The sequence below is a fragment of the Microtus ochrogaster genome, linkage group LG1 (assembly GCF_000317375.1).
Source record: "Microtus ochrogaster isolate Prairie Vole_2 linkage group LG1, MicOch1.0, whole genome shotgun sequence".
In the NCBI taxonomy this organism is placed as follows: domain Eukaryota; kingdom Metazoa; phylum Chordata; class Mammalia; order Rodentia; family Cricetidae; genus Microtus; species Microtus ochrogaster.
Window position 1 is genome coordinate 54,614,059 of NC_022027.1, and position 26,398 is coordinate 54,640,456.

The following is a 26,398-nucleotide window of genomic DNA, read 5'->3' on the forward strand; positions in this document are numbered from 1 at the left end:
CTTGTTGCCATGTAATTGAAAACTCTTTTTTCAAGCGTTTGCTATTAACGTGATGTTTTTTTATGAAATTCAAAGGCCTGCAGTACACTACCAATCAACAATTGATCAATTTCTGCATTATCTTGTGCTAGAGGACCTGACAGACCCGTACAGCATCAGATGTATGTTATATACATAGGGCAGAGCCTGTTCCTGATTATATCTTGTACCTGGATAAACAATGAGGTTAGTTCTGTATCATCGGGTATAAATTCAGCAGTTTCAATATGTAAGATAACTCTTTCTGTATATTGTGAGTCATTAACTATATTAAGAGGTTCCTTAAAATCCCTTAGCACCATAAGAATGGTATATAATTCTGCCTTCTGAACAGAATCATAAGGACTTTGTTCCACCTTACTCAAGTCTTCTTATTTGTAAACTGCCTTCCCTGATTTATTAGCATCAGTATAAAATGTGTGGTCTCTGGCTATTGGAGCATCACGGACGATTCGAGGAGGAATCCAAGAGGTTCTCTTTATGAAGTTAAGCCTCTTGCTTTTTGGATAGTTGTTAATAATTTCTCCAAAAAAAATTAGCACAACCTCTTTGCCATGGTTCATTATCTTCCTATAATTTCTTTAGTTCATCAGCAGTAAAAGGCACTATAATTTCTACTGGGTCTATGCCTGCTAGTTGGCGAAGTCTCAACTTGCCTTTTATAATTAATTCAGAGACTTTTTCCACATAAGTTTTTAGTTTCTTACTTGGTTTATGTGGTAAAAAGATCCATTCCATGATAATATCATCTCTCTGCAATAAAATTCATGTAGGAGAAATTTTTGATGGTAATATGACGAGAACACAATCGAGCTCTGGATTCACCCTGTCCACATGTGCCTCTTGTAATTTTTCCTCAATCATTGTCAGTTCCTTTTCTGCTTCAGCTGTTGATTCTCTGGGACTGTTTAAATCTTTATCACCATCCAAGGTTTTGTTCAAATGAATTAGTAGATCAGGTGTTATCCTGGTCTTGAACCCTGTCCCAAGCCTTTAAGGCTGTTGTAGTACATATGGATAGGGTGTGTTCATCATAATTGGCTTGTTCCATAGGGTCGGAAAAGAGCCCTTCACCTAGAATTTGATCTAGGGAAATCTCAATTCCCTTGGCTCTTTCCTGATCTTCTAAAAGTCTAGCCTCTTGCCTGAATAAGCATTTCCAATTCAATTGCGGTCCGCTCTCTAGAACGGCTGAAACCAATTGAATCCAATTGTGGGGAGTGACCTTGCTGCTTATAGACCATGATTTTAGCATCTCTTTAACGAAGGAGGTGTGCAGCCCAAAACTTATAACAGCCTGTTTAATTTCTTTCAGATCATTCTTACGGATGGGTTCCCATGTATGTTCCTTGATGACCCTAGGGTTTCTGGAACCAGTCACTTTCGGCAGGTAGAGCTTTAGGAAGAGCTTTGTGGGAATTATCCCAGAAAGTTTTACTCACTGATGGAGTTAAAATTTGCCTTTCTACCATTTGCTCCTCTTCATCAGAATTTAGAATTTCCTCAATCTTTTCAAATCTGTTTACCATTGCCTTCTGCAAGGCCTGAATCTCCTGTCCAGAATTATGCTCCAAAGCATAATTGAAGATTCTAAGGTATGAACTTTGTTCATTATAGATAATATCTCATCTTTGGATAAAATTTTCCTGGCATGAATTGTGCCTTCTTGTATTGATAATCTGTCAGCCAATCTGTCATATCCTTTGGACAAAATCCGATTGTCACATTCAGTAGTTTTAATTCTCTCAGTTAATGTTTCAGTTCCTACAGATAGGGACTGAAGTTTATGGTCCAGATCAGCTGTCTCCTCCTCCATAGTAGCGATTCTTTCCTTAATATCAGACTGTACCTTTTCTAAATTTTGTTCAGTTGACAGAGTCATATTAGACAAAGATCTATTCTTTTCCTTGAGAACTTCAAACTCTTTCTTAAGGAGGTTGTTGTTAGTCTGAATTGTTTTTAAGCATTCAACCTCTGCCCTAAGAATCCGGGATTTGTCTTGTAAGGACTTTATCATCTTTTTTATTGTCTAACCATGTTGTAACAAAAAACCAAAAATGAAAAAAATTCTGAGCCCTATTGGAATATCATATGTGTCCTGAAATATATCAGCCATGGTGTAATTAAATAGGCTGTATAAGCCTTTAACGGTGATATTATCAGACATTTTCAATCAAATCTGTATTTATTTTTAATTTATCCTTATTTATTTATTGATTGATTAAGAAATTTTTACCTGTAATTACAGTTGCCTGCCAGTAGGTGGCTGGGTGCACCTGAGTCCATGTGGCGGGGAAGTCAGAGCTGGTCTGAAATAAATGCTCAAAACCAGAAGTTAAAGCACAGACTGTGTGCTTTATGAATTAGAGTATAGCTGTAAACAGCAGTGGGAGGGCCAGGAAACCGGGCAGGGCCAAGGCCTGATTCAGTCGAGGTAGGCGTGGATGGTTCCGCCTGAGGAGTTAGGTGATTGGCTGGGCTTCCCCTGCATTGAAGCAATTAACTGTTCTGGTTGTCATTTGTATCATGTTAAAGTAGTCTTTTGCCTCCCCCCCCCCCTTTTGTATTGGGGTATAAAAGTGAGTGGAAAAATAAACATGAGCAAACTCAGAAGTCAGTAATCAGTACTCAGAACACAGAATCAGTAGGCAAGAGGCACTGAGTGGCCCTTCTGATACTCTCCTACGTTCCTGTGTCACTTTCTTATCTGTTCCTCCTACCTAACATTTTTAATCCTCACACCTCTGCTGTGGAATGTATGAACACACCATGGATAGGAGTATGGCAAAAGTCACCCCAAAATGGGGCTCCCGACATATGAAAGCCAAATGTTACACATGTCATGACATTAATCTTGTGTTTTCATTTGTTTATTTGTTTTTATGTAGAGTCTTTTGTAGCCCAGGGTAGCCTCAAACATATTTTCTAGGTGACAATGACATTGAACTCCTGTCTTCCCACTGTCCAAGTGATGACACCAAGCATGGCCCTCCATACCAAGTTCATTGCTTTTTGTTTTGTTTTGTTTTAACCTTATTTGGGAGGCTTCTTTGCTTTTGTGGGGTTGTTTTTTTTCTTTTTTCTTTTTTTTTTTTTTTGAGACAGGGTTTCTCTTCGTAATATTCCTAGTTGTACTGGAACTAGCTCTTATAAACAAGACTGGCCTTGAACTCACAGAGATCTGTCTGCCTCTTCCTCCTAAGTGCTGAAACTAAAATGTGTGTGCCACCACCACTACCACCCAGAATAACATATTTTTTATAATATGTTTCAGAACCGTGCTTTTAAAACAGAATCAGTACAATTCCTATGGACCAGATAATGGCCAATAAGGGATATATTGGCTATTATTTGGTGAGTGATAACTTATGTTCTCAATGTGAAGATGAAGAAACTGATCAAATGATCTTAGGAATGTAAGTTTTGTAGGATAAATTCTCCTTTTCTAGGTCAAAAAATTTGATTTACTGCCTCTCATGATTATGATTAATGAAGTGAACTAATGTGCAATACTTAATAATATTAATCTGAGCCAACAATTCTTTTTACTTATAATTCAAAGTGTTGCATTTGTAAAAGGTTTAAAAATATAGATATTGTTGAATTACAGTATATCAGACAACAAATAGTAAAATGTCTTAGATATGTTACACAAAAGTTTATTTTTTATATTTGTATCATCATTTTTATTTTTTTCTTGAGCTATATATTTTTCTCTGCTCTCCTCTCTTCCTCACACCTCCTCTTCTACCTTCTCTCTAATGATCCCTATGTTCTCAATTTATTCAAGAGATCTTATCATTTTTCTACTTCCCATATAGATTAGATTCATGTATATTTCTCTTAGAGTCCTCTTTGTTGACTAGATTTTCTGGGACTGTGAATCATAGTCTTGCTTGTCTTTGCTTTATGTCTAAAATCCACTTATGAATGAGTAAATGTTATATTTGTCTTTCTGGGTCTGGGCTATATCACTCAGTATAGTCTTTTCTAGACTCATCCATTTGTCTGACACTTTCAAGATGTTATTATTTTTTCTGCCATGTAATACTTCATTGTGTAAATGTACCACATATTCTTTATACATTCTTCAGTCGAAGTGCATTTAGGTTGTTTTCAGGTTATTAGTTTCAATTCTCATAGTTCAGAACTGTCTAATCATCATAACTATCCATCCAATTCTTTGTTTTCTAGTTAAATGAAATCAACTGTTTAAAGATTTGCTTTCGCTCTAGTGCATACTGAAACCTGAGAAGATATTTCCCGATATCAAAAAGAACTTAAATTAATTCTTGGGACTCGATTGTTTTTCTTGATCATTTACCTAAACAATAGTCTATGGGGCTCCTCAGGAGAAACTCATAACTGTGCTACACTTCCTTCATCCTATTTTTTTATTCCTCTGCAGCCCCTGTTTTAACAACAGCAACACTATATTCTATTGCTGGGGAATCTCCTTCATCCAATGGCCTTTGAGATGCTGGATCAGGTTGGATGAGGCCTTGGGTACTAGAAAAGTGTACACTGTCTCTCTCTCTCTCTCTCTTTCTCTCTCTCTCTCTCTCTCTCTCTCTCTCTCTCTCTCTCTCTCAGATGCTGAATTCAGTTCCTGTTCCCAGCTCATACAGAGGACTGTGATCTGTGAATCTACACCTAAATAAAGAACCCTTTATTATAATCAATTCTTATCTAGTGTGGGACTATTTTATAGCATTTTCTACATTCTATCTTTGCCTATATTAATTTTCCCACTAAACTAAGCTCTGTCACAATTCCTTACCAGATTTGTTAAAAACCCTTAATCATTAAAATTCTATTTAAACTAACACTATAACTGTAAAATCATTACTTCAGTTACACAATATAACTTAAGAGGAAATCATCTTCATTATAATCCATAGATAAAACTGCCTAGTAGAATGAGGTAACAACACTACATTGAAGGTAGTGGGGATTCCCTTGACACCCATTCACACCATGCTGCACATGAGAGAACAGTGGCAACAGCAAACACGTAAAGGCACAGCGGTAGCAAGAGTCATCCTGGAGACGGAACCCTCTTAGCTTTGTCTATCAAAGATTCACCCATCAGTGCCTTGTATTCTGGTGAGCCAAACTCCTGAAATTCAAGTGCCAGCTATGGTTCCTCAGACATGAGCACACACTGGTAAAGTTTTAGTTTTTTTAATATCAGTTTAACTCAAAGAAAGTGGAAGAGTGACTTAAAAATGTCTTTTTTTGGTAAAAGCTAATAATTGTACATAGGTAATAGATAAGAGGATAATCATTATACAAACTAAGGCCACATGATTCTCCCAGAATCCCCATGATGAGAGATCAATCCCCTGGATTGTCAAGAATTCTTCACCAGTACATCTGTAATTAAACACAAACAAAAATAATATTAACATTTCTTCATACATTCACAGTTACTTACTTTTAAATACTCATAGTGTCAGTGAATAATTTAAAATTGCATCTTCATATTGAATTGATATATGTAATGATGTTCTTACTATTTTGTTATTTATCATGTCAATCTAAACTACTTAAATCAGGTTGCTTAGTCAGTTTTTAAAACCATGCAAAGAGGTCTAGCTGTTACAATCTAGAGGAAGTAGGCTTATTAAACTTGGCTGAGTTTAGAGTCACACTAAGATCCAACTTTGTAATTTTCACCATGCCATTTATTTCTAAATCTACAATACTACTTTCTCTTCAAAGGGCGAAGGTACGGATGAAGGACTTGTTTCTCCTGAAGAGGAAAACTGTAGCTTCCTAGTGACACATACAGACATTCTAAGAGATCAAAGATTTGTGCAATTCTACTGACTTGTCACACAGTCATGCAAGAAAACAAACAAACACAGCATCAAATTCTAGACCAAAGACCAGAGGAGACTAAGGGTTTCTGACAGGATTCAATCAATTGCTGTCATTTCCTATACTAGCAGAGCAATGACCTCAATGGATACTCAGCTATAGAACATCCCCAGGTACCAAGGGTTAGAGACAGAGCTTGGGTAGCAGTTGGAGCAGGAAGCAGGGGCCCAGAAATGGCTTGGAAAAGCAGCTGCTGATTAAATTTCTGGATACACTACAATTATTTCCTGTGTATCTCTATCCCTATGTGTCTCCATCTCTGTGTATCTCCTTCCCCGCCGTCTCTCCAATCTTTTCTGTCTCTATCCCTGGGTGTCTCCATACCTATGTATCTCCATTACCTTGTATGTCTTAGGATTTAGCAAGTCTCAAATCACTAAAAGGGAAGATTTCTTCTTCTTGTTGTGAGAACAATAGTTTGTGAGTATGAGGACTGTGGATTTTCCTCTTTGCTTTTACTTCACCCATCCAAGTCCTCCTAATTAGGAACTGGTAAGAAATTTGTATTAGAAAGATACCAGGCCACACTAGGATAAAGGAGTTGTGGGAAATAAGACACCCCTTACACGTGTTTTCTTATCAGTAATTCAAACATAATTTTGGCTTACTATAGTTCATTATTATTGTGAATATTCATGAAAGATTTAAGATATCAGCATATTCTTCTCTCATTTATATATAAAAATCAAATCAATGAGAACAATCTTAGAAAACAAAGGTATTTTTCAAGGCATTAGACAAAAATGACATTTCCATCTCATCATAGTGAAATGTGTGTTTTTCATTTCAGACAAATCTTCTGATAAGACACTTTATGTACTCATGTGTGTGCATGCACATATGCGCGCGCGCACACACACACACACACACACACACACACACTCACAAGCACCAGTATTAGATTTCTTGAAGTCTTCCAGGGAAATACCATAAAATTTGGCAGGCAAAGCTTACTCACTCTAGTCCTTGCTGCTCTGTTCTTGGGCTCTGTTCACAGGTACCATAATCTATACATGGTGAAACTATGCATCCTTGGAAACTATTAGAGCATCCCATGTCAAACTCAAGCAGTCTGAAACAACTCAAATCTACAATCAAGACACCAAAACCATTTTTAAGGGCCCCCAAAACCATTTCTGCACATTGTCTACACCATGGAACACTAGGATGGAAACACAGCCAGCTGTGCATTGGTTACCATGACTCACTCTAGGGAATGGGCAGAGGACAGAGTTAATCCTGAAAGGATGGGTTTCCCCTCTACGTCTAGGAGCATTCTGTGTCCTGAATGTGACACTGAACTCAAGCTTACATTACTAAGTTGTGACATCTACTGATTTCTGCTGTTTTGTGTTCTGGACAGAAGTTTTGTCCCAGGAGATCATTGTGCAGCAAAGCCTGTATCACAAACAGAAACAGAGAAAGGCAAATAGTTTAATATTTCCATAAGTTTCTAAAGAATAAATACAGATATAAATTAAAGTTCAATCTTTACTGTAATTTTCAAAAATATTTTTAAACAAACAAACCCCACCAAGTTGAGTTTGTTTAGCAAAGCAGTCCCCTCCCCACAGTCAGGAGGCTTAGGACTGACATGATGGTGTTTCTCAACTACTAAGAAGTGGACTCTCTAACTAGACGTCCCCAGGCTCCTGCTTCTCTCCCAATCCATAAACATATAAACATCATAACTGAACCAAAACCATTGATATATAGTAACATATTTTTTGTTTGTTTTCATCAAAACCAGTTGTGATTATTGGAGGAAGAAAGTCTTCTTAGACACACTTTACCATAGAGAAAGCTTGGCAAAGCCAGTATGCCTCTGGTATCGCATAGTTTCTGCTTCTTTTAATTACCTGATATAAATGAAATATCTTAGTCCCTGAGCCTTTCCTTATTTCCTTATGGATCATAATCACAACTGTTTGCTTTTCATTATGTCATCTGCTTTTCCCCTTTACTCTGGGATTCTTCTCACTCTTTGTTTCTGTCAAGTCCCATATGACCAGAGAAAATCCCAGATGACTAACCTTCAGCTAAAACCAACAGCAAAGTTCTCATTATTTTCTCATGAAAGAAAAATTCTGGGTAGTATCTGAATAGAGATTACAGCTAGGGAAAGACTTGATTGGGAACCATTTCAGTTGCTACAGTTGGAGAACCCAAGTACAGTGATAGACAGGACAACTTACTGTAAACCCATAATGAGGAATGCTAAAGTGCTGAATCCATGAGATCTCAGGTAGAAAGTCTTCTGGATGTAGTGATAGACCTGTGATATACTACAGAGGACAGAAGCATGAATTAGAACCAGTCCGGTGACTATGAATTCTAGACAAGGTCCTCCTTCTTCAAGACCCCTTCATCCTTCTGATATCTTCTCAGATCATTTCTTTAAGATATTCTTACAGTTATCTCTAAACACAGTTCCTCATTCTGCAAGGCCAAGGTTCCTTGTGGGTTTTTTTTCTGTTTCTTTTTAATGACCTGTCACCCTGCCTCCACAGAAGACACACCTCCTACAGATATTATATAATCTTTAAAATGGTAGGCTGGTGTGGAAAGTCCTTCTATATATATGTTGCTTTTATTGGTTAATGAATAAAGAAGCTGTTTGGACTACCATAGGGCAGAATGAGCTGGGGGCAGTAAACTGAATGCTTTTAGAAAGAAAGCAGAGTCAAGGGGTGCCATGTAGCCACCAGAGATGAAATACGTGAGCTGCCAGACATAACCTTGCTGTTGGACATGAGCCTCATGGTAAAATATATAATAATATTAATGGGTTAACTTAAGATAAGAGCTAGCTAGCAATGTGCAAGCAGTGATTTAAATAATACAGTTTCTGTGTGATTATTTCAGGAGTCTGTGTGGTTGGAAACAAACAAGCAGTCTCCCCCAACAGCAGGCAACCTATGAACATTATTTAACTTTAAATACACCCATCTTACATATTTAAAATCCTCTGTGGATTCCTTATAATCTCTAATTTATGTAGATATTATGAATGACGAATGAGGATGAACAAGGGACAGTCCTGAAGATCACAATAAACTTGCCTTATACAGTCTTAAGTACAAAAGAGTGACTGTGTGTGCATGCATTCAGAGTTACCTGGCCAAATGCTTATACAGAAAATACAGCATTTAGCTTCATAGGTTGTTGTCCCATATGGAAATTTAATAGAATAACCAGATGTCTCAGTTCTGTAGGGGAAGGGAAGTTGCTTGTTGGTTCCTGGCTGCCTGGCTAGCTTAGCCCCAAAATAATCACAAGGAAACTATATTAATTAAAACACTGCTTGAACCATTAGCTCTAACTTCTTATTAACTAACTCTTACCTCTTAATTTAACCCATTTCTAGTAATCTGGTCGTGGCCTACCAACAAAGTTTCAGCACATTTGTCACCAGCGGAGGCTTCATGTTTTCTCTGTGACTTCACCCTCCTTTCTCCTAGCATTCACTTTACTTTGCCCCACCTAGATCTGTTCTTTTGCCCTATCACAGGCCAAGAGAGTTTCTTTATTGATTAACCAATAAAAGAAACACATAGACAGAAGGACCTCCCATACCACAGTTCCTTTTTTGTGGCTGTGATAAAACCCCATGACAAACATTAAAATTCAGGAGTTTTCCAAAGCACAAATTACAAACATAATGGGAAAGAAATGAGGGAAACAGTCTCTTTCACAATTACCTCAGAAAAAGAAAGGGGAATCTTGGAATAAATCTAACCAAATGAAATATTTGTGCAACAAAATTTTAAGTCACTAAAAAAATACAAGATAAACAGATCTCCCATGATTATAGATTCATAAGGATAAGAATTATGAAAATGTCCATCCTACCAAAAACAATCAACAGATTCAATGTAATCCCCATCAAAATTTCAACACAATTCACAGAAATTTAAAAAAAAATACTAAATTAAACATGGCAATAAAAAGAACCAGGTTGGGGAAACAATCCTCAACATCAACAATACACCTGTCAAAAGTATCACCCACAAACCATTGGTGACAGAATCCGTTCCCCTGTTGTGTGAGTAATAATGCATCCTACCTGTTGTTAAGAGGCTTTCACTGGGCCTGCCTGTACATCTGAGAACAAGAACAACAGATTCTGGCAAACTTGACCACCCCATTTATCCTCATCTCATAAAGAGGACCACATGTCATTTGCTTGGGTAGGACCAGGGACCTACTCAAAAGAAGAGGATCCTTGAGCCTGGGGATGTCCTGCTGCACAGGTGTAGTTGTTACTCCTTGGGCACATGCGCTGTACAGTTTACCCAAGTATTCAGTCTCTATGTCAGTTTTATAAGCACATGTAGCAAAGGTAAAAGCAGAGTGATCTCTATCAATTCCATGTCCTTTAGGTTATGAGGGATTCACAGGGTCCTTTTGGGAATTAACTTTAAAGGCTGCCCAGACGATCCAAAGATGATGGATAATTTGGGGTGCATGTACTTGTTCATCAGAGAAAGGTTTCTGGTTTTTGTTTGTTTATAAGTATATTTTGTTTCCTAGGTAAGGTTAAGACTAGACACTCATCAAAATAAACTGTTAGAAAAGCTGTTTTTGTTACATTAACAAGTTTTTATTGTCATGATGTAAATAATAAACTGATGGAGGAAGGTCATTGGTTGATTAAATAAAGAAGCTGCTTGCCCTGATAGGTTAGAACGTAGGTGGGAGGAAGAGGAAGTGAGGTCAGAGACTCGACAGCTCTCCTCTCGGGGGCAGACGCCTCAGAGAGAGACACGATGCTCAACTCTTGCGGGCAGAGGCGAGAGCTCTGCTCTCTGAGGCACACGCGATGAAGCTCCAACCCAGGATGGACGTAGGCTAGAATCTTCCCGGTAAGCACACCTTGGGGTGCTACACACAGATGATTAGAAATGGGCTAGTCCAGGTGCGAGAGTTAGCCTAGAAGAGAATGGGCCAAGCAGTGATTAAAAGAATACAGTGTCCGTGTAATTATTTCGGGTAGAGCTAGCCGGAGGCGGCCGGAGTGGCGGGAAGCAGCCCGCCGCTCGTATTACTACAATAAACAAGATATTTGAATGTTAATTTTAAACATTTTCCTTGTACTAAGACTATCCATTTCCCCCTGGGTGATGATGTCATTAGCCTTTCATTTGAGCAGAATGTGACCCACCTTTTTAACCTTCTAAATTGTTCATTCAGTTAATAAAAGCAAGGGGGGCTTTCAGGTCCTTTTCAAATTGTTTTCTGGTCTTTTAGCAGTATTTGGTTCCCAAGGAGAAAACCATGGGCTAGAAATTTTAGCAGAGGAGTCTGGGTGAAAACTTTGTAACCTAATTGAAAGCAAAGTGGAGAAGTGGAGAAGAGATCCTCGACATCATTGATGAGAAACTGACTTTATCCTATGGATTCCCCAGGATAGGAGAATTATAATGTTCATGTCTCTCCATTTGAGGAGTTGGTGAATTCCTACCAGTGCATATTTAAGTGTTCTGTTTTGTTTTGTTTTTGCTTGTTTGTTTGTTTGGTATTTGTGGAAATTCATCTGGATTCCTTCAAAGGGTATGAGTTCAGCTCTCCCATGTGTGTTTTTAATAATATCCTTATCCCTTTTTCTCTTATGTCAAATAACACATCATTAGCAAATATTCCTCATTGGCACACTCGCGTGTAGACTCTAGCTAAGTTTGGTTATTACTGTTCTGATAAAGACTTCATGACCTAAAGTATGGGGAAGAAAAGGTTTATTTGGCTTTCCCATCATGACCACAGTCTATCCTTTAGAGAAGCCAAGATGGAAACTTAAGGGAGGAACCTGGAAACAGGAACTGAAACAGAGGCCAGCGGGGAATGCTGCTTAATGGCTTGTTACCCATGGCTTCTACAGACTGTTTTCTTTACAACCCAGGATGACCTCCCCAGTGTGGTACTGCCCACAGAGGGATGGGGACCCCCCCCACCAATCATTAATATTTTTAAAAAATTATTAAATTTAAAAAAAATCTCCCTAGACTTGTCTACAAGTGAATCTGAAGGAATCTTTTCTTTAAAAAGGTTATTTGTTTTGTTTTGTTTGAAACAAGGTTTCTCTCTGCAGTCCTGGCTGTCCTATAGACCATGCTGACCCTGGACATGTGCCATCAACTCCTGAAGAGGTTCTGTCTTTCTTATGACCAAGACTTATATCAAGTTGACAAAAAACTGACCAGCACAAATCCCACACAATTATAACTTCTGTTTTCCATTACGATACCCTGAGTCCCCATGGATTTCTTGTAAAATATAGACTGGTCAGAATTTGCTTTCTTGATCCGACATGATCCCCTCTCTGATCAAGAAGACAGAGATTTACCAGAGGATTCTCATTGTCCTCTATCCTGTCTGACCTAGGAAGGCAGGGGTCAAAATCCTTCCTGGCCACTCTGAACATCCATATCCTCTTCTCTGTAGGTTTTCAAGCTCTGTTATAACACACAGGAGAACTCTACCAGCCCTGTAATTATAGCTGTGTGCCATTTAGATAAAGCTCAGACAAAGGAATCCAAACAATTTTAAATAAATCTTGGTTTTGTTTTTCCAAGGATTAAGTTTAACAATGTAAGCAGAAACACAATTAACTTTCTTGATTACATATATTTTTGTTTTGTATATGTGATAATTGAAATTGGTTGTGTAAAGTTTTAGAAGCCAATGTTTACGACTGTGATCATGAGTTGGTCAATACTTCATTGTTGGAGGAGGGGCTACTTGTTGGCTCCTAGCTGCTTAGATCTGAAATAATCACACAGAAACTATATTAATTAAATTACTGCTTGGCCCATTAGTTCTAGCTTCTTATTGGCTAACTCTTACCTATTAATTTAACCCATTTCTATTAATCTGTGTATCTCCACAAAGCTGTGACTTACTGGGTAAAGTTCTCACTGTCTGTCTCGGGTGGAGGCTCCATGGCTTCCCTCTGACTCCACCTCCTTTCTCCCATTCACTTTAGTTTTCCTCACCTAGCTCTGTCCTTTACTCTATTACAGGCCAACACAGCTTTCTTATTCATTAACCAATTGTAATCACATCATAAAGAGGAAAATCTCACATCACTTCACAACTCTATTGATTTAAATAGGGATTTGACATTGGTGTATTGACCTTTGACTCAGAAGTTGCCATATCATGTATATCATCTCTAAGTTGTATCTTTTACATTTCTAAAATAACCTACCTGTACCTTTGCAATTTGGATAAATTTTCTAGCTTTTCTTTCAATTCTGAAAATATCTAGACAACTTAATCTTCATATGTAAATATTTATTAAAAATCTATCATTACCTCCTACTTCCTTCTCCATATTTTCATTTTTTTGTTTTTGAGAGATGGTTTTTCTATGTAGCCCTGACTGTCCTGGAACTCACTACTATGTGGACCAGACTGGCTGTAAACTCACAGAGCTCTGCCTGCCTCTGTCTCCTGAATATGGGGATTAAGGACATGCTCTACCATACTCAGCCTTACATTTACATTCTTATAACCATTTTTAAAAATCTTACTTTTAACAATTTCCAAGGGACATGGGTGTTTTACTATTGAGAGTATATGTTGAAAGTCAACTATTTCTTTATCATTAGGATACAAAATAAGAGTAAAGAGAAATCTTTTATATATCAATCTTTTATTTAAAAGATTTAGGAATCTTTTAATATCAATAGCAATAACATGCTAGTTTTACTGTTGAAATTGGCTGGCCAGGTAAATTATCTCAGTAAGAAGCTTATCAGTGACAGAAAAAAAGAGGCATTATTTTTCACATTTGAATCATGCTAGAGGCTATAACAATGTTGCTAGAATTTGACCTTTTGTTTTATTGCTGCCTATATTTTAAAATGTATTAATCATATCAGCAAATGTATGAGGAGCTATATCCATAGAATGAAGGTTTATTGATTAATCATTCATTTTAATAATCAAGAATTTGCATTTTCTTATTCCAATGAAAGAAATAGGAGGTAGAAACTTCTTTATTGTCTTCTATAGCTTGTTGATTGGTGTAGAAGGTCCTTCTGTCTTTGTGTTGCTTTCATTGGTTAATAAAGAAACTGCTTTGGGCCTGTAGATAGGGCAGAACTTAGGTAGGCAGGGAAGACAAAACTGAATGCTGGGAAAAAGAAAATAGAGTAGAAGAGATGCCATGGATCTGCCTCTCGAGATAGACATGCTTTGCGTGTAATTCATTGCCACATGGTGATATACAGATTAATAGAAATGGGTTAAATTAAGGTGTAAGACTTAGCCAATAAGAAGCTAGAGCTAATGGGCCAAGCAGTGTTATAATGAATATAATTTCTTTGTGGTTATTTCTGGGCTAAGCTAGCCAGGTGGCCAGGACAAACAAGCAGGCCCTCCTCCTACAGTTACTGATGGAATATTGCTAAAGGGCTCTGTAGCCTTCTGTCTGACAGTAGATGAAGGTCTGAGTGTGTATTTTAATCAGGGACTTCATTTTAAGACCTGGCAGTCAGTGAAGTTCACACGATAGCTGGGAATTCAAGAACTGACTTTGATCAGTAACCATTTAAAGATGGCAAATTGAGTCACAATTTTAAGGATTTATTATTTTTCTTCTCTTTTTATTAGTGTACATTAATTATAATGAATAATAGGCATCATTGTGAAATTGCTTTCCTTTACCCTCTCTCCTACTCCCTACCTTCTAACCTCCTTTTGGCCCTTTCTTTCTTTCTTCCTTCCTTTTCTCCTTTCCCCCTCTTTCAGACAACTGCTCACAACATATTCTAGGCTTACTTCAAACATATGCACTTCAGCATCCATGTCATGATAAGTACAGTTCATACTTTAGCCACCACTCTCACTTATTCTGATATTTTTATGCATGCATGTAGTAGTTGAATCATATCCTCTCTCTTACCCTTAGCTGTTTTCTCTCCCCAGTCTATATTTTTACTGTTTTCATTGAGCTATACATTTTTTCTGCTCCCCTCTTTTCCACCACTATCTCCTTCTACCCTTTCCCATGGCCGCAGCAATCCCAGGGTTTTTTTTTTCTTTCAGTTTGTTTATGTGGTATATTACATTGATATATTTTCATATGTTGAGTCATTCCTGAATCTCTGGGATGAAGCCTAACTTGGTCATGGTGGATAATTTTTCTGATGTGTTCTTGGATTCAGTTTGCCAGCATTTTATTATTTTTGCATCAGTGATCTTGAGTAAGATTTGTCTGTAATTCTCTTTCTAATAGAGTCTTTGTGTTATTTGGGTATCAGGGTAACAGTAGCCTCATACACAGTTTAGCAATGTTCCTTCTGTTTCTATTGTGTGGAACAATTTGAGCAGTATTGGTATTGGTTCTTTTTTGAAAATCTTGTAGAATTCTGCACTGAAACCATCTGGACTTGTTTTGCTTGGGATACTTTTGATGACTGTTTCTATTTCCTTAGTTACTATTGGTCTATTTAATTCATTTAACTGGTCTTGATTTAATTTTTGGTCAATGATATTTATCCAGAAAATTGTCCAATTTTTAAAAATTTTCAATTTTGTGGATTGCAGGTTTTTGAAGTATAACCTAATGATTTTCTGGATTTCCTCCATGTCTGTTCTTATTACCCCAATTTCATTTCTGATTTTGTTATTTATTCTTTCTTAGCCATTTGGTTATTTTGGATACAGGTTTGTCTATTTTGTTGATTTTCTCAAAAAATCAACTTTTTTGGTCTCATTGATTCTTTGTATAGTTTTCTTTGTTTCTTTTTTTTATCTCAGCTCTCAATTTGATTATTTCCTGCCATGTAGTCCTCCTGGGTGAGTTTTCTTCTTTTTGCTCTAGAAATTTATAAAAATTTTTAATTTCTTTATTTAGTGCTATGAACTTTCCTCTTAACACTGATTTCATTGTGTCCCATAAATTTTGAAATGTTGTGTGGTCATTTTTATTGAATTAGGATGTCTTTTATTTCTTCCTTTATTTCTTCTTGACCCATTGATGATTCAGGTGAGCATTGCTTAATTTCCATGTATTTACAGGCTTAGTGGAATTAGTATTATGGTAGAATTCTTATCTTAAGTCATGGTGATCCAATAAGATACATGTGGTTATTCCAATTTTTTGTACCTATTGAGGTTTGTTTTGTTACTGAGTATGTGGTCAATCTTTAAGAAGGTTCCATGAGGTGCTGAGAAGAAGGTATATTCTTTTATGTTTAGATGAAATGTTCTATAGTTGTCTATTAAGTCCATTTGAGTCATATTATCTGTTAGTTCCCTTATTTCTCTGTTAATTTTCTGCCTGGCAGACTTGTCCAGTTGTGAAAGTGGGGTATAGAAGTCTCCCTCTATTAGTGTGTGGGGCTTAATGTGTGATTTATTCTTTAGCAATGTTTCTTTTACAAATGAGGTTCTCCTTGTATTTGGGGCATAGGCATTCAGAATTGAGATTTTCCTCTTGATTTTTTTCTGTGACAAACATGAAATGTCATTTGTCTCTTTTTATTGATTTTAGTTTGAAATCTATTTTGTTAGAAATTATGATAGCTACAACAGCTTGTTTCTTTGGTCCATTTGATTGAAAAATTTTTTCCCAAGGCGATAACTTTCCTTGAGGTTGAGGTGTGTTTCTTCTATGCAGCAGAAGGATGGATTCTGTTTTTGTATCCAAGCTGTTAGCCTGTGTCCTTTTATAGCTGTGTTGAGTCCACTTACATTAAGGGATATTAATTACCAATGATTGCTAGTTTCTATTATTTTAGCCTTTGTTCTTGATAATGTTATTGTGTGTGTTTTTCCCTTCTTTGGTATTGTTGCTGTGAGATTATTGATTGTGGTTTTGTGGATGTAGCTAATTACTTGGGTTGGAGTTTTTTTTCTAGTACTTTGTGTAGGGCTGGATTTGTGACTAGGTATTAAGTACGGTTTTTTATTTCCTTCATAAGGGCCTCAATCATTTTCCTAAAGTTATTTTTAGGTCATTTTCTTCTGCTTCATCTGTGTTGGGGTGTTCAAGTCTTGCTGTTTTAGAGCCACTAGTTTTGGGAGGTGCCATGTTGCTCTTTGTGTTGTTGAGTATACCCTTTCCTTGTTGTCTACCCACCTTTTCCTTCAGTTAGTAGAGTTGGGAGAGTGTCTCTGTTGATCACTCTTCCAGGTGCTAGGTGGTCCAAGGCTCAGATGGTTTCTCCTCATGGTGGAGTCAGGGTCATGGTTCTAGTCATAATTGGAGGTCATTCAGTACTCCCAAACAAAAGCCGATGTATATCACAGAACGTAGGAAAACTTCCAGGAGACAGTTAAACATGGGAATATCCCATGCACTCCTTTTGAAATTTCTAGCCATATATTTTCTTGGATAAACTTATTCTGTTTGCAACTCATATTCTCCAAATTAAATATATATTCACACTTTAGAATGGGAGATGGGAGGAGTCACACAGACTTTGTCCAACTTATTCATATGGACACATTCAATCATCTTTAACCTTCTACCCAATGCACTGGAGTCACTGTAGAACTGCATTTCATTTTTTAAAATCTTCCATCACAATGCTCAGGCAGTTCTGGACTCTGAAGGTGATTTGGTTTCTCTTCTACACTCTGGGAAGAAGGACCAGAACCAACAATGGGCAGAGCTCCTGGAAATTGTTGTGGACCTTGTTGTTTCTGCTGTGCTTTGGGGTTCTTACTCTGGGATGGCAGCAGAGCCAATCTCCCAGAGATCAACTGTTCCTCTAGTGTTATGCTTGCCTACAGCCTCAAATCGTAAGGGTCCAGTTCCCTGGCAATCACAGAGGTAAAAATACCATCACCATACCCCAACAAGAGTGCCCAATAATGGAAGAGGATTTTAGGTCTATGAACTAGAATACCAAGGCTTCCTTTACAGAAACTAGTGCACAGCACAATCCAGCAGGCTTGGCAGAGGACTCTGAGTCAAGTCCTGAATATGATGGGGCAGAACATTCTATCGATTTCTCTTTGCCTGCTGTATGGAGTGACTTACATCATGATTGGGTGCTGTAATTATGGGCAGTAAGCTAGAAGTTCTGAAATATGGGGGAGAGGATTCTGAGTCTGGGGTTGGAGTTGCACATTCATTCAAGGATATTAACCATCAAACTGGGATGTACTCTGCTTTTCTTTTTTTAGAGTGAAAGAAATACATGAAGCACATTAAATAGACTACTACAATGGAAGTGCCCAACCACTCATTTTCTGATTGTATTTATGGTCATGTCTTGATAGAAAATCATGTCTGACACCTTGGCTAGTGAAGTCCTAAGTCCCAAGAGAGAATCTACTGTTATTCTTTAAATTGGATATGATATTAAAATGACTTCTCATGAGTTGTGACAGCCATAGATTGACATGGTATTAAACTGCCTTTTAATACCATGGCATTTATGAGTTGTAATACTCATAAAATAGTGTGTCTCAGACTTTCATCAGAGAAACTTCCTTTTGTGAGAGACAGTGATTAACACAGACTCTCCATGGTTCAACAAACAGAGAAAAGAAGACTACACAGGATCCAGGCCTGAATGGGACATCTGGATATCACACCCTCCTCCCAAGGATCAAGGATCATGATGATAGAGAGGCTAGAGACATTGTAAGAGCCAGAGGCAGTGGACAACTACAACAAGACATTGTTTTCCTGTCACAACAGGACAGTCATACATTTGAATGCAGAGTAGTTGTGACAACATGAGCATCACCTGTACAAAAATCCCTGCACGGAGGAGAGAGGTGGCCATGAAGTCCTACCCCTACCTAAAGAGCTATTGTCAGTTGGTGTCTGCTAGTAGGAGAGAAACAGTTTTCTTTAAGGATGTGTCCCCTTAGAGCCTACACAGAGTGGTAAGAGGAGGCATAGCAGGGAGGCATGGCAGTGGGCAGCGGGCAGCAGGCAAGAAAATGGAGAGTGCAAAGCAGAGAGGGAAGAGGAAGGGGAACGAGACTGAATACCCAAAATACCTCGCTCTGCCCAGAGGTAGACTTTCCCATCAAGTCTCTACCTCCTAATGGATCCAGAACCTTTCCAACAACACCACCCACTGTGAAACAAGAATTCAAGTCCCTGAGCCTTAGGGGACATTTCTCATTCAAAATACCACAGGGAAGAATTTGGAAGAGAGAAAATGGCATGGACTTCATCAAAACACTTTATGTGCATTTAAGAATCCCTCAAACAAAAAATTATTAATAACATATTTAGGTTTGCAATACTGGATGGTCATATAAATAGGAATAAAAACAAAAGTTAGCACTTTCTCAATAGCATGAATCTGCCATTGTCAAGCTACACTATGCTCTTACACTAGCAGAAAGGACATGAATATTAACATACTACATCAATCATTCTATTTACTTGATAGGCTTTTTGAGAAAATGTGGGATCCAGTTCCATTAATCAGTTGATTCATTTATGTTAAGTGTGTAATTCTTGGGCATGAAAGACTAAGACTGGGTAACCAGTTACAGTGTTCAGAAGTGTGTTAATCCTGAAGACTTATTAGTACTTAATAGTCTGGAATCTTCCACTATTTCTATCACTTTTCAGAACACAACTGAGCCCTGACATGGACTCCTAGTGCTGAACTATTACATTGACCAGGACCTCTGTTTTTCCACTAGAGACTACTGAATAAACAAAATCTATTCTGAGGTTAATACAGCAGGCAAGTTTCTCACACTGGCATGAAAGGAAGACAGCAGTCTCTCATGTTGTGGGGGATCAGTCAATCACACCACTTTCTTGATGTTATAATTTATTATGGTTTTGTAATATGATCCCAAGAAATGTCTGATAAGAGCTCACCAGAAAGGCCATGCCAACCACATCATAGGACTGACGTCAGAACAGCAGACACAAAGCCTAGAAGGAAAGGCAGCTAGTCTCTCCTACAAACTATAATAAGGTTTAGTATAAAGCCTCATGTTCCAAGTCCTAATGTGTCAAGCAAGTTACATGTGCAAGGAGCAACACAAGGAATATTTTCTTCTTAGAAAAAATAATTTACACTCACCATAGTGAACACAAAATATATGGTTATAAATTGTGTTGGTATAGCTGCTGCATTCTCTCCTGCTCCTATAGACAGTGGCAGAGAACTGGCAGAATAAGCCAGCATCATGACAGTAAATATCATAGTGAAGAAACCCTTCACATCTGTTTTTATTCCTTAGAAAGAAAAAAAAAGTGGGGTTAGTCCAGCTACTTAAAGTCCAGGATATTGTACAGTTTTCAAATAATACTTCAATTACCAAAGAGACTAATAACAATTTTAGAGCCACCCTACTAATCTGCCTCTAATTTAATTGTTTCCTTCCATGTGACTATGCAAAGTTGTCTTAATTTTTTTTAATTTATTCTATTTTAATTCATGTGTATGATAATATGTGTCTGTGGGAATGTATGCCATATGTGTGCAGCTGCCTTTGGAGGCACTGGATCTCCAAGAGCTGTGGTTACAGGCAGATAAAGCTGCCTGATGATGTGCTGGGAATCAAATTTGGGGACTGTCAGATGAGCCATCTCTACAGCCCCATCATATGTCTTTATATTTGTAGTTGTCACAAAACACCTTTCCATATAAAAGTCTATTCTCCTCTATGTATAATTATGAGCAATTTATGGGATCCTTTGTACATAATATGAGCAATTTATGAGATCCTGATATGTATGGCTCCAGGCAATACAACTGGCTAAAATTATGCTTCCTTCTCTTACAGGAGAATTACCAATAGAAAAAATTCTTGTCCTCATTTCCCTGGATTTACTATAATTGTTTTAGTTTAAAAAAAATGTGCCAGTTAGGTTTTGTAAATTTACCACAAGCTAGGGCCATATGGAAAGAGGGAACCTCAACTAAAAAAGTATTTTCATTAAACTGGACTAAGGCAAGCCTGTGGGGGAATTTTCTTGATGAATGATTTATGTAGGAGGTTAGACAACTGTGGATGGTGCCATCCCTGGGCAGGTAGTCCTGAGTTCTATAAGAAATAAAGCTGAAGGTGAACATGTGCTGGCTTTGAGGGAGCCTAGCCAGTTTGGATGTTCACCTTCCTAAATATAGACGGAGGGGGGAGGACCTAGGACTTACCACAGGGCAGGGAACCCTGACTGCCCATTGGACTGGAGAGGGAGGGGGAGAGGAGTGGGGGGAGGGGGAGAAGGGTGGGAGGAGGGGGGAAGGGTGGGAGGAGGGGGAGGGAAATGGGAGGCTGGGAGGAGGTGGAAACTTGTTTTTTTTCCTTTTCTCAATAAAATAAAAAAAAAAGAAATAAAGCTGAAAAAGACATCAGGAGCAAGCCAGTAAGCAGCACTCCTCCATGGCCTCTGCTTCACGCCCTGCCTCCAGGTTCCTGCCCTGAGTTCCTACCCTGACTTCCCTTCTTGATATACTGCAAGCTGTCTAAGATAAGGATGAAACAACCTTTCAGTGGTTTTAATATCTAGAGGACAAGGGGGTGTCTTCAACTTTAGTTTTCCTAGGAAATCACCATGCAACTGCTATGGAAGAAGGCAATGAGTTTCACAAGCTGATCTTTATGGAGCTAATGCGATGAGACATGTATAGTCCTATGTTTTTATAATAGTCACAAGGACACAAGTTAGAGCCTGGGGAAGCTGAGCTCCTTGCCTAATTGCTTCAAAAGTTATTGTTATTATCATGGTGTGCATGATACATGTGTGAGTATGGCTATGCATGTACCCTGGTGTGCATGTGCCATGGTGTGTATGTGCCATGCTGTGCATGTGCCGTGGTGTGTGTGTGCTATCGTGTGCATGTGGAGTTGAAGGACATTTTTCTGGAGTGATTCTCTCTTCCACTGTGAATTCTGATGATCAAATTCAGGTTCTCCGGCTTGCAAGACAAGCACATTTTCCACAACCATCCCGTGGGCTAAATGACTGGCTCTGAATGATAGTCTCCTATAAAATAAAGTATAAACTTTATCAGAGCTTATATTTGAAAGTGTGAGAGAGAGTGCGTGTGTGAGAGAGTGTGTATTTGAGTGTATGAACATATGTGATTGTGTGTGTCTGTGTATGTCAGTCTGTGTTTACGTGTGTCTGTGTATGCTGTGTGTGCATTTATGTATGTGTATATGTGTGCATGTGTGTGTGTGTGTATGTGTATGTGAAAAGTATGGAAATTCTTAACAATTAGTCTAGGGTGAAGCTTAACCATAACAAACAAATGAATCTGTGCACATATTTCAAATAAATGTATATTTATTATATATATAATTTCAGCAAACCTCAAATTCAGTAGCCTCTTTCTTTGAAAGATTAGGTAGCATAACACACTGTATATGTTTAAGAACTTTTACACGCATACATATGTGTAGTAGTATGAGCAGCGGGGCTGCATTCCCAGCACCCAGGCCGCCTGCCCGGCTAGCTCAGTTGGTAGAGCATGAGACTCTTAATCTCAGGGTCGTGGGTTTGAGCCCCACGTTGGGCACCATTTGTAGTAATATGAGCGGCGGGGCTGCCTTCCCAGCACCCCGCTGCCTGCAAGGCTAGCTTATGCCCCAAAATAATTACACAGACACTGTATTCATTTAATCACTACTTGGCCATTTCTATCTAGCCTCTTCTAGGCTAACTCTCGCACTTGGACTAGCCCATCTCTAATAATCTGCTGTAGCCCACAAGGTGGCTTACCAGGGAGATTCTAGCCTACGTCCATCCTGGGTCAGAGCTTCATCGCGTGTGCCTCAGAGAGCAGAGCTCTCGCCTCTGCCCGCAAGAGTGGAGCATCGTGTCTCTCTGAGGCGTCTGCCCCTGAGAGGAGAGCTGTCGAGTCTCTGAGCTCACTTCCTCTTCCTCCCAGAGTTCTGTTCTGTTTACTCCACCCACCTATGTTCTAACCTATCAGGGCAAGCAGCTTCTTTATTTAATTAACCAATGATCTTCCTCCATCACATATGTATGACATATTATTTACTTTTCTATATTTTATATACATATAGGGATAATTAAACAGAAACACATATACAGAAAAATATACAGCTAAGCTAGAGAAATAGCTCATTGATTAAAAGCATTCATATTATTGCAAAGGCCCTGGATTCTGTTCCCAGCTCCTACACTGTGGCTAATATTCTCATGGAACTCCAGTTAAAAGAGATCTGGTGTCCTCTTTGGGCCTCCCCAGGCACTGCACTTAGGGCTCACGTGCGCACACACACACACACACACACACACAGAGAGAGAGAGAGAGAGAGAGAGAGAGAGAGAGAGAGAGAGAGAGGCAAACACACAAATAAAGGAAAAATATATTTCAATATATATGGAAGGATGTCTCTAACGATTTTGCTCACTTAGCATAGCACTGTCTAAAATGTGTAAGATACTTATTAAGTAATTACACTATTACACTACACTAAATCTCTTAGTAAAAGCACAGTTTCATGAATGACTTTTTTAGTATTTTGTGAACAAGTCTTGAAGAATTTCTTCATGACAAACTCCTGTTTTGATGGCACACAGTGAGATGAGCTTTTCTACTTATGTTCTTCTACTTGAGACTTGCCACAGCTGTGCAAACTAAAACACATTCCCCCAAAAGTAAAGATGCATTCTCCTGCTTTGTCACTTACCTGCTATGCTGAATACTATAACAGTAAATATAATACTTGGGAATAACCTCCTGGGTACCAGCTCAGCCAGCAATTTTCCAAGGAAATATGAAGACACTCTGTAGTATCCACTGATGTGCTCATGTCTACAGAGACAAAGATCACATTATACATCCTTAGATAAGTCCAGAAGGCACACATGAGATGCTGGCTACACTGACTTCTGCTACCACAAGGAGCCTAACAGGACACTGTCCTCTATGCTCTAGGGTGACTTCCACAAATGTCCCCATTTTAGGGACCAGCATCTCCAGGTCATCATCCTCATGACATTCTCAGTATGATTCTCCCCGTCAGAGAACTCTCCCCTCTTTTGTCCACAACAGCCCTCCAGGAAAATAACCTGACATGCCAACTCTTCCCAGAGTCTCTGCGCCTATGAGGCTGGCTCCCTGAGAAGCAGCTTATTTGTATTTCACCTCAGAAAGTGGTCCTAGAGACTGCTCTCCTTCCAGTTCTTATGAAGAAGTTGACACTGTCACTCTGAGGTCACAGTGCAGCTCCAGGACACCACATCCTTCTCTTCTGCTGTTCTCACTTGGGGCAGATGTATTCCTTCAATAATCTCACTTTATAACCATGAATTCTTACCAGTACCAAATCTAATCTTCTATTCCTGCTATCTTCCTCTAAGCCATTCTAAATTACAAGTTTTTCACATCCCAATGTCTTCATTGTATCTCTAATATTTTTTTTTCTTTTTGAGAATAGACCATTAGTACAGGCTGTCCTTAGACTGGATCTATAGGCAACAATGACTAGCCTTCTGCCTCCTCCCTAGTCCCGGGTGCTGGCATTACAAAAATACAGCCATTCTCAGGGTTTTCTGGTACTGTGACTCTAACACAGGGTTTCATGTGCACAGTAAGTACTCTTCCAACTGGGCAAGACCCTCAGTTTCTCTCTGTTAACTCCTCACCTTGGCAAGTACTTGGAGGCAAATCTTGGCCATCTTTAAGAACAGTTAATTCTGAGCATAGGCCACCAGGAAAAAAAATTTCTTGCATGTTTGAAAAACACAGGAGATAAAACAGCTCATTTCTACTCAGCTGTTGTCTGGTTCTTTCCAGCCCTCCATCAAGAGGAGGACTCTGATTCTTGTTCAGCCCTCCCTCTCCAGCTCCAATGTGCTGCTGAACCCACTTCATTTAAGTTTTATGAAACCGCTGACATCCTTCTCTGGGTTTTTATGAATTTCCTGTGATTTTCAGTGCCCTACTAATGTGTTGTATCCAGCACTAAGATCTGAAGACCACACCCCAAATTTGACACATTTACTGAATAGCAGGCCCCTATGCTCTTGATTTCCCATCCATTTTTCATTAATATTAATAATCTCTTTACATACTTCAAAACATTTAGTGACAGTACATTGATGAAGACAAGTTTTCATAATTTGTTTACTTTTCAATTAAACAAAAAAGAAAAAAGGAACAATACTAATATTTCATGAGATAACACTCTAAGTCCAATAATGAATGTAGTCAACTTGATCACCAGTCATTGATGCCTGCTTCTGTAGCAAGGGTTACTCACATAAAGCGATCACTGTCAATCACAAAGAGCTCCCCTGTAGTCATGCCTGTGATACATTCAAAGCTTGTGAGCAAGAAGAGCAAGGCAGCTCTGCAGGGAGAGAATGTGGGCAAAATCAAACAGCAAATTCACATTAGGATAGTTTCTTTGCAAAAGAGTTTGTTCTATAGATTACATAAAATCACATAGATTTTTCTTTTTTTAAAAAAAAAGATGATGACAAAGAAGCAATACTGGAGAGATGTCTCAGCATTAAAGAGTGCTTTTTGCTCTTGCAAAGGACCCAGGTTTAGTTGCCAGCACCCACATGATGGATCACAGTCCTCTGTCACTCATTTCCAGCAGATAGGATGCCCTCTTCTGCTTTCAATAGGTCTCAGGGTACAAACACGATGCATATACATCCATGCAGACAAACATTCATACACATAAAAATAAAATATTTAAAACATAGAAGGAAAATGTAGAACTATTCTGGTTAAACAGGTCAGGATGTATGAGTCCCATGAGCTATTTTCCTCTCTGTCTCCACAGTGGTATATTTTAACTGAAGTGGGTCCTCTAAAATCCAACAATTGGATAATGACACTTAATGTAATGATCCTTGATGTGGGATTCCATTCTGTATATGTGTTGCTTTATTGGTTAGTGAATAAAGAAGCTGCTTGGGCCTATGATAGAGCAGGACAGAGCTAGGTGGGAAAACTAAACTGAATGCTGGGAGAAATAAGGCAGAGTCAGTGAGACACCATGCAACTGCCCAAAGGAGACAGATTCCAGAACCTTGCTGGTAGGGACATGACCTTTTGATAAAATATAAAATAATAGAAATGGGTTAGTTTATCATGTAGTATCTGGCTAGGAGTACACTAGAGCTATTGGCGAAGCAGTGTTGTAATTAATATAGTTTCTGAGTGATTATTTTGGGTCTGGGAGACTGGTAAATGAGTGAACAGTCTCCATCAACAAATTGGTGTTCCAAAGGCCACATTAAAGTGAAATACTGAAAATGAAAAAAGACATCTTGAGAAGAGGTAAGACTCCGAGAAGAGCAGGAAACCAGACCTCCAGAGTTCCTGGAACTTGGAAGGCAGAGGAATGAAGACTTATCGGGAGCTATTGAGTACCAGCCTCAGCACTCCCTTGGGTTTCAGAACAGATCTTCTATGAGAAGCCAAAATTGGCTTGGGAATGGGATCTGAGAGGTAGAATGAACTGACTGATGCAGGCTCTTTATTCTTTGGAGGAAGATGAAAGAAGAAGAAGGAAGAAGACGAAGACGAAGAAGGAGAAG

General features: G+C 38.6%; 1 protein-coding gene and 1 non-coding gene across 5 annotated transcripts in view; one reads left to right on the forward strand and one right to left on the reverse strand.

Moving 5' to 3' along the window:
- Positions 1–5,207: 5,207 nt before the first annotated feature.
- The window catches only part of LOC101996620 (ATP-binding cassette sub-family G member 3-like), a 161,782-nt gene continuing 140,591 nt past the window's right edge, over positions 5,208–26,398 (reverse strand). For all 4 annotated transcript variants that reach the window (XM_026785007.1, XM_013350918.1, XM_005359627.2 and 1 more), the window contains 6 exons: positions 25,105–25,194; positions 23,530–23,654; positions 19,944–20,098; positions 8,118–8,207; positions 7,235–7,320; positions 5,208–5,415 (listed from right to left, as the gene is read on the reverse strand). In XM_026785007.1, the coding sequence (XP_026640808.1) occupies positions 5,262–5,415; positions 7,235–7,320; positions 8,118–8,207; positions 19,944–20,098; positions 23,530–23,654; positions 25,105–25,194 (700 nt within the window). In that variant the 3' untranslated portion in view covers positions 5,208–5,261. The remainder of the gene's footprint in view (positions 5,416–7,234; positions 7,321–8,117; positions 8,208–19,943; positions 20,099–23,529; positions 23,655–25,104; positions 25,195–26,398) is intronic.
- On the forward strand, positions 22,316–22,388 carry Trnak-cuu. The gene has a single exon. It is a non-coding gene; the product is annotated as a tRNA-Lys (tRNA).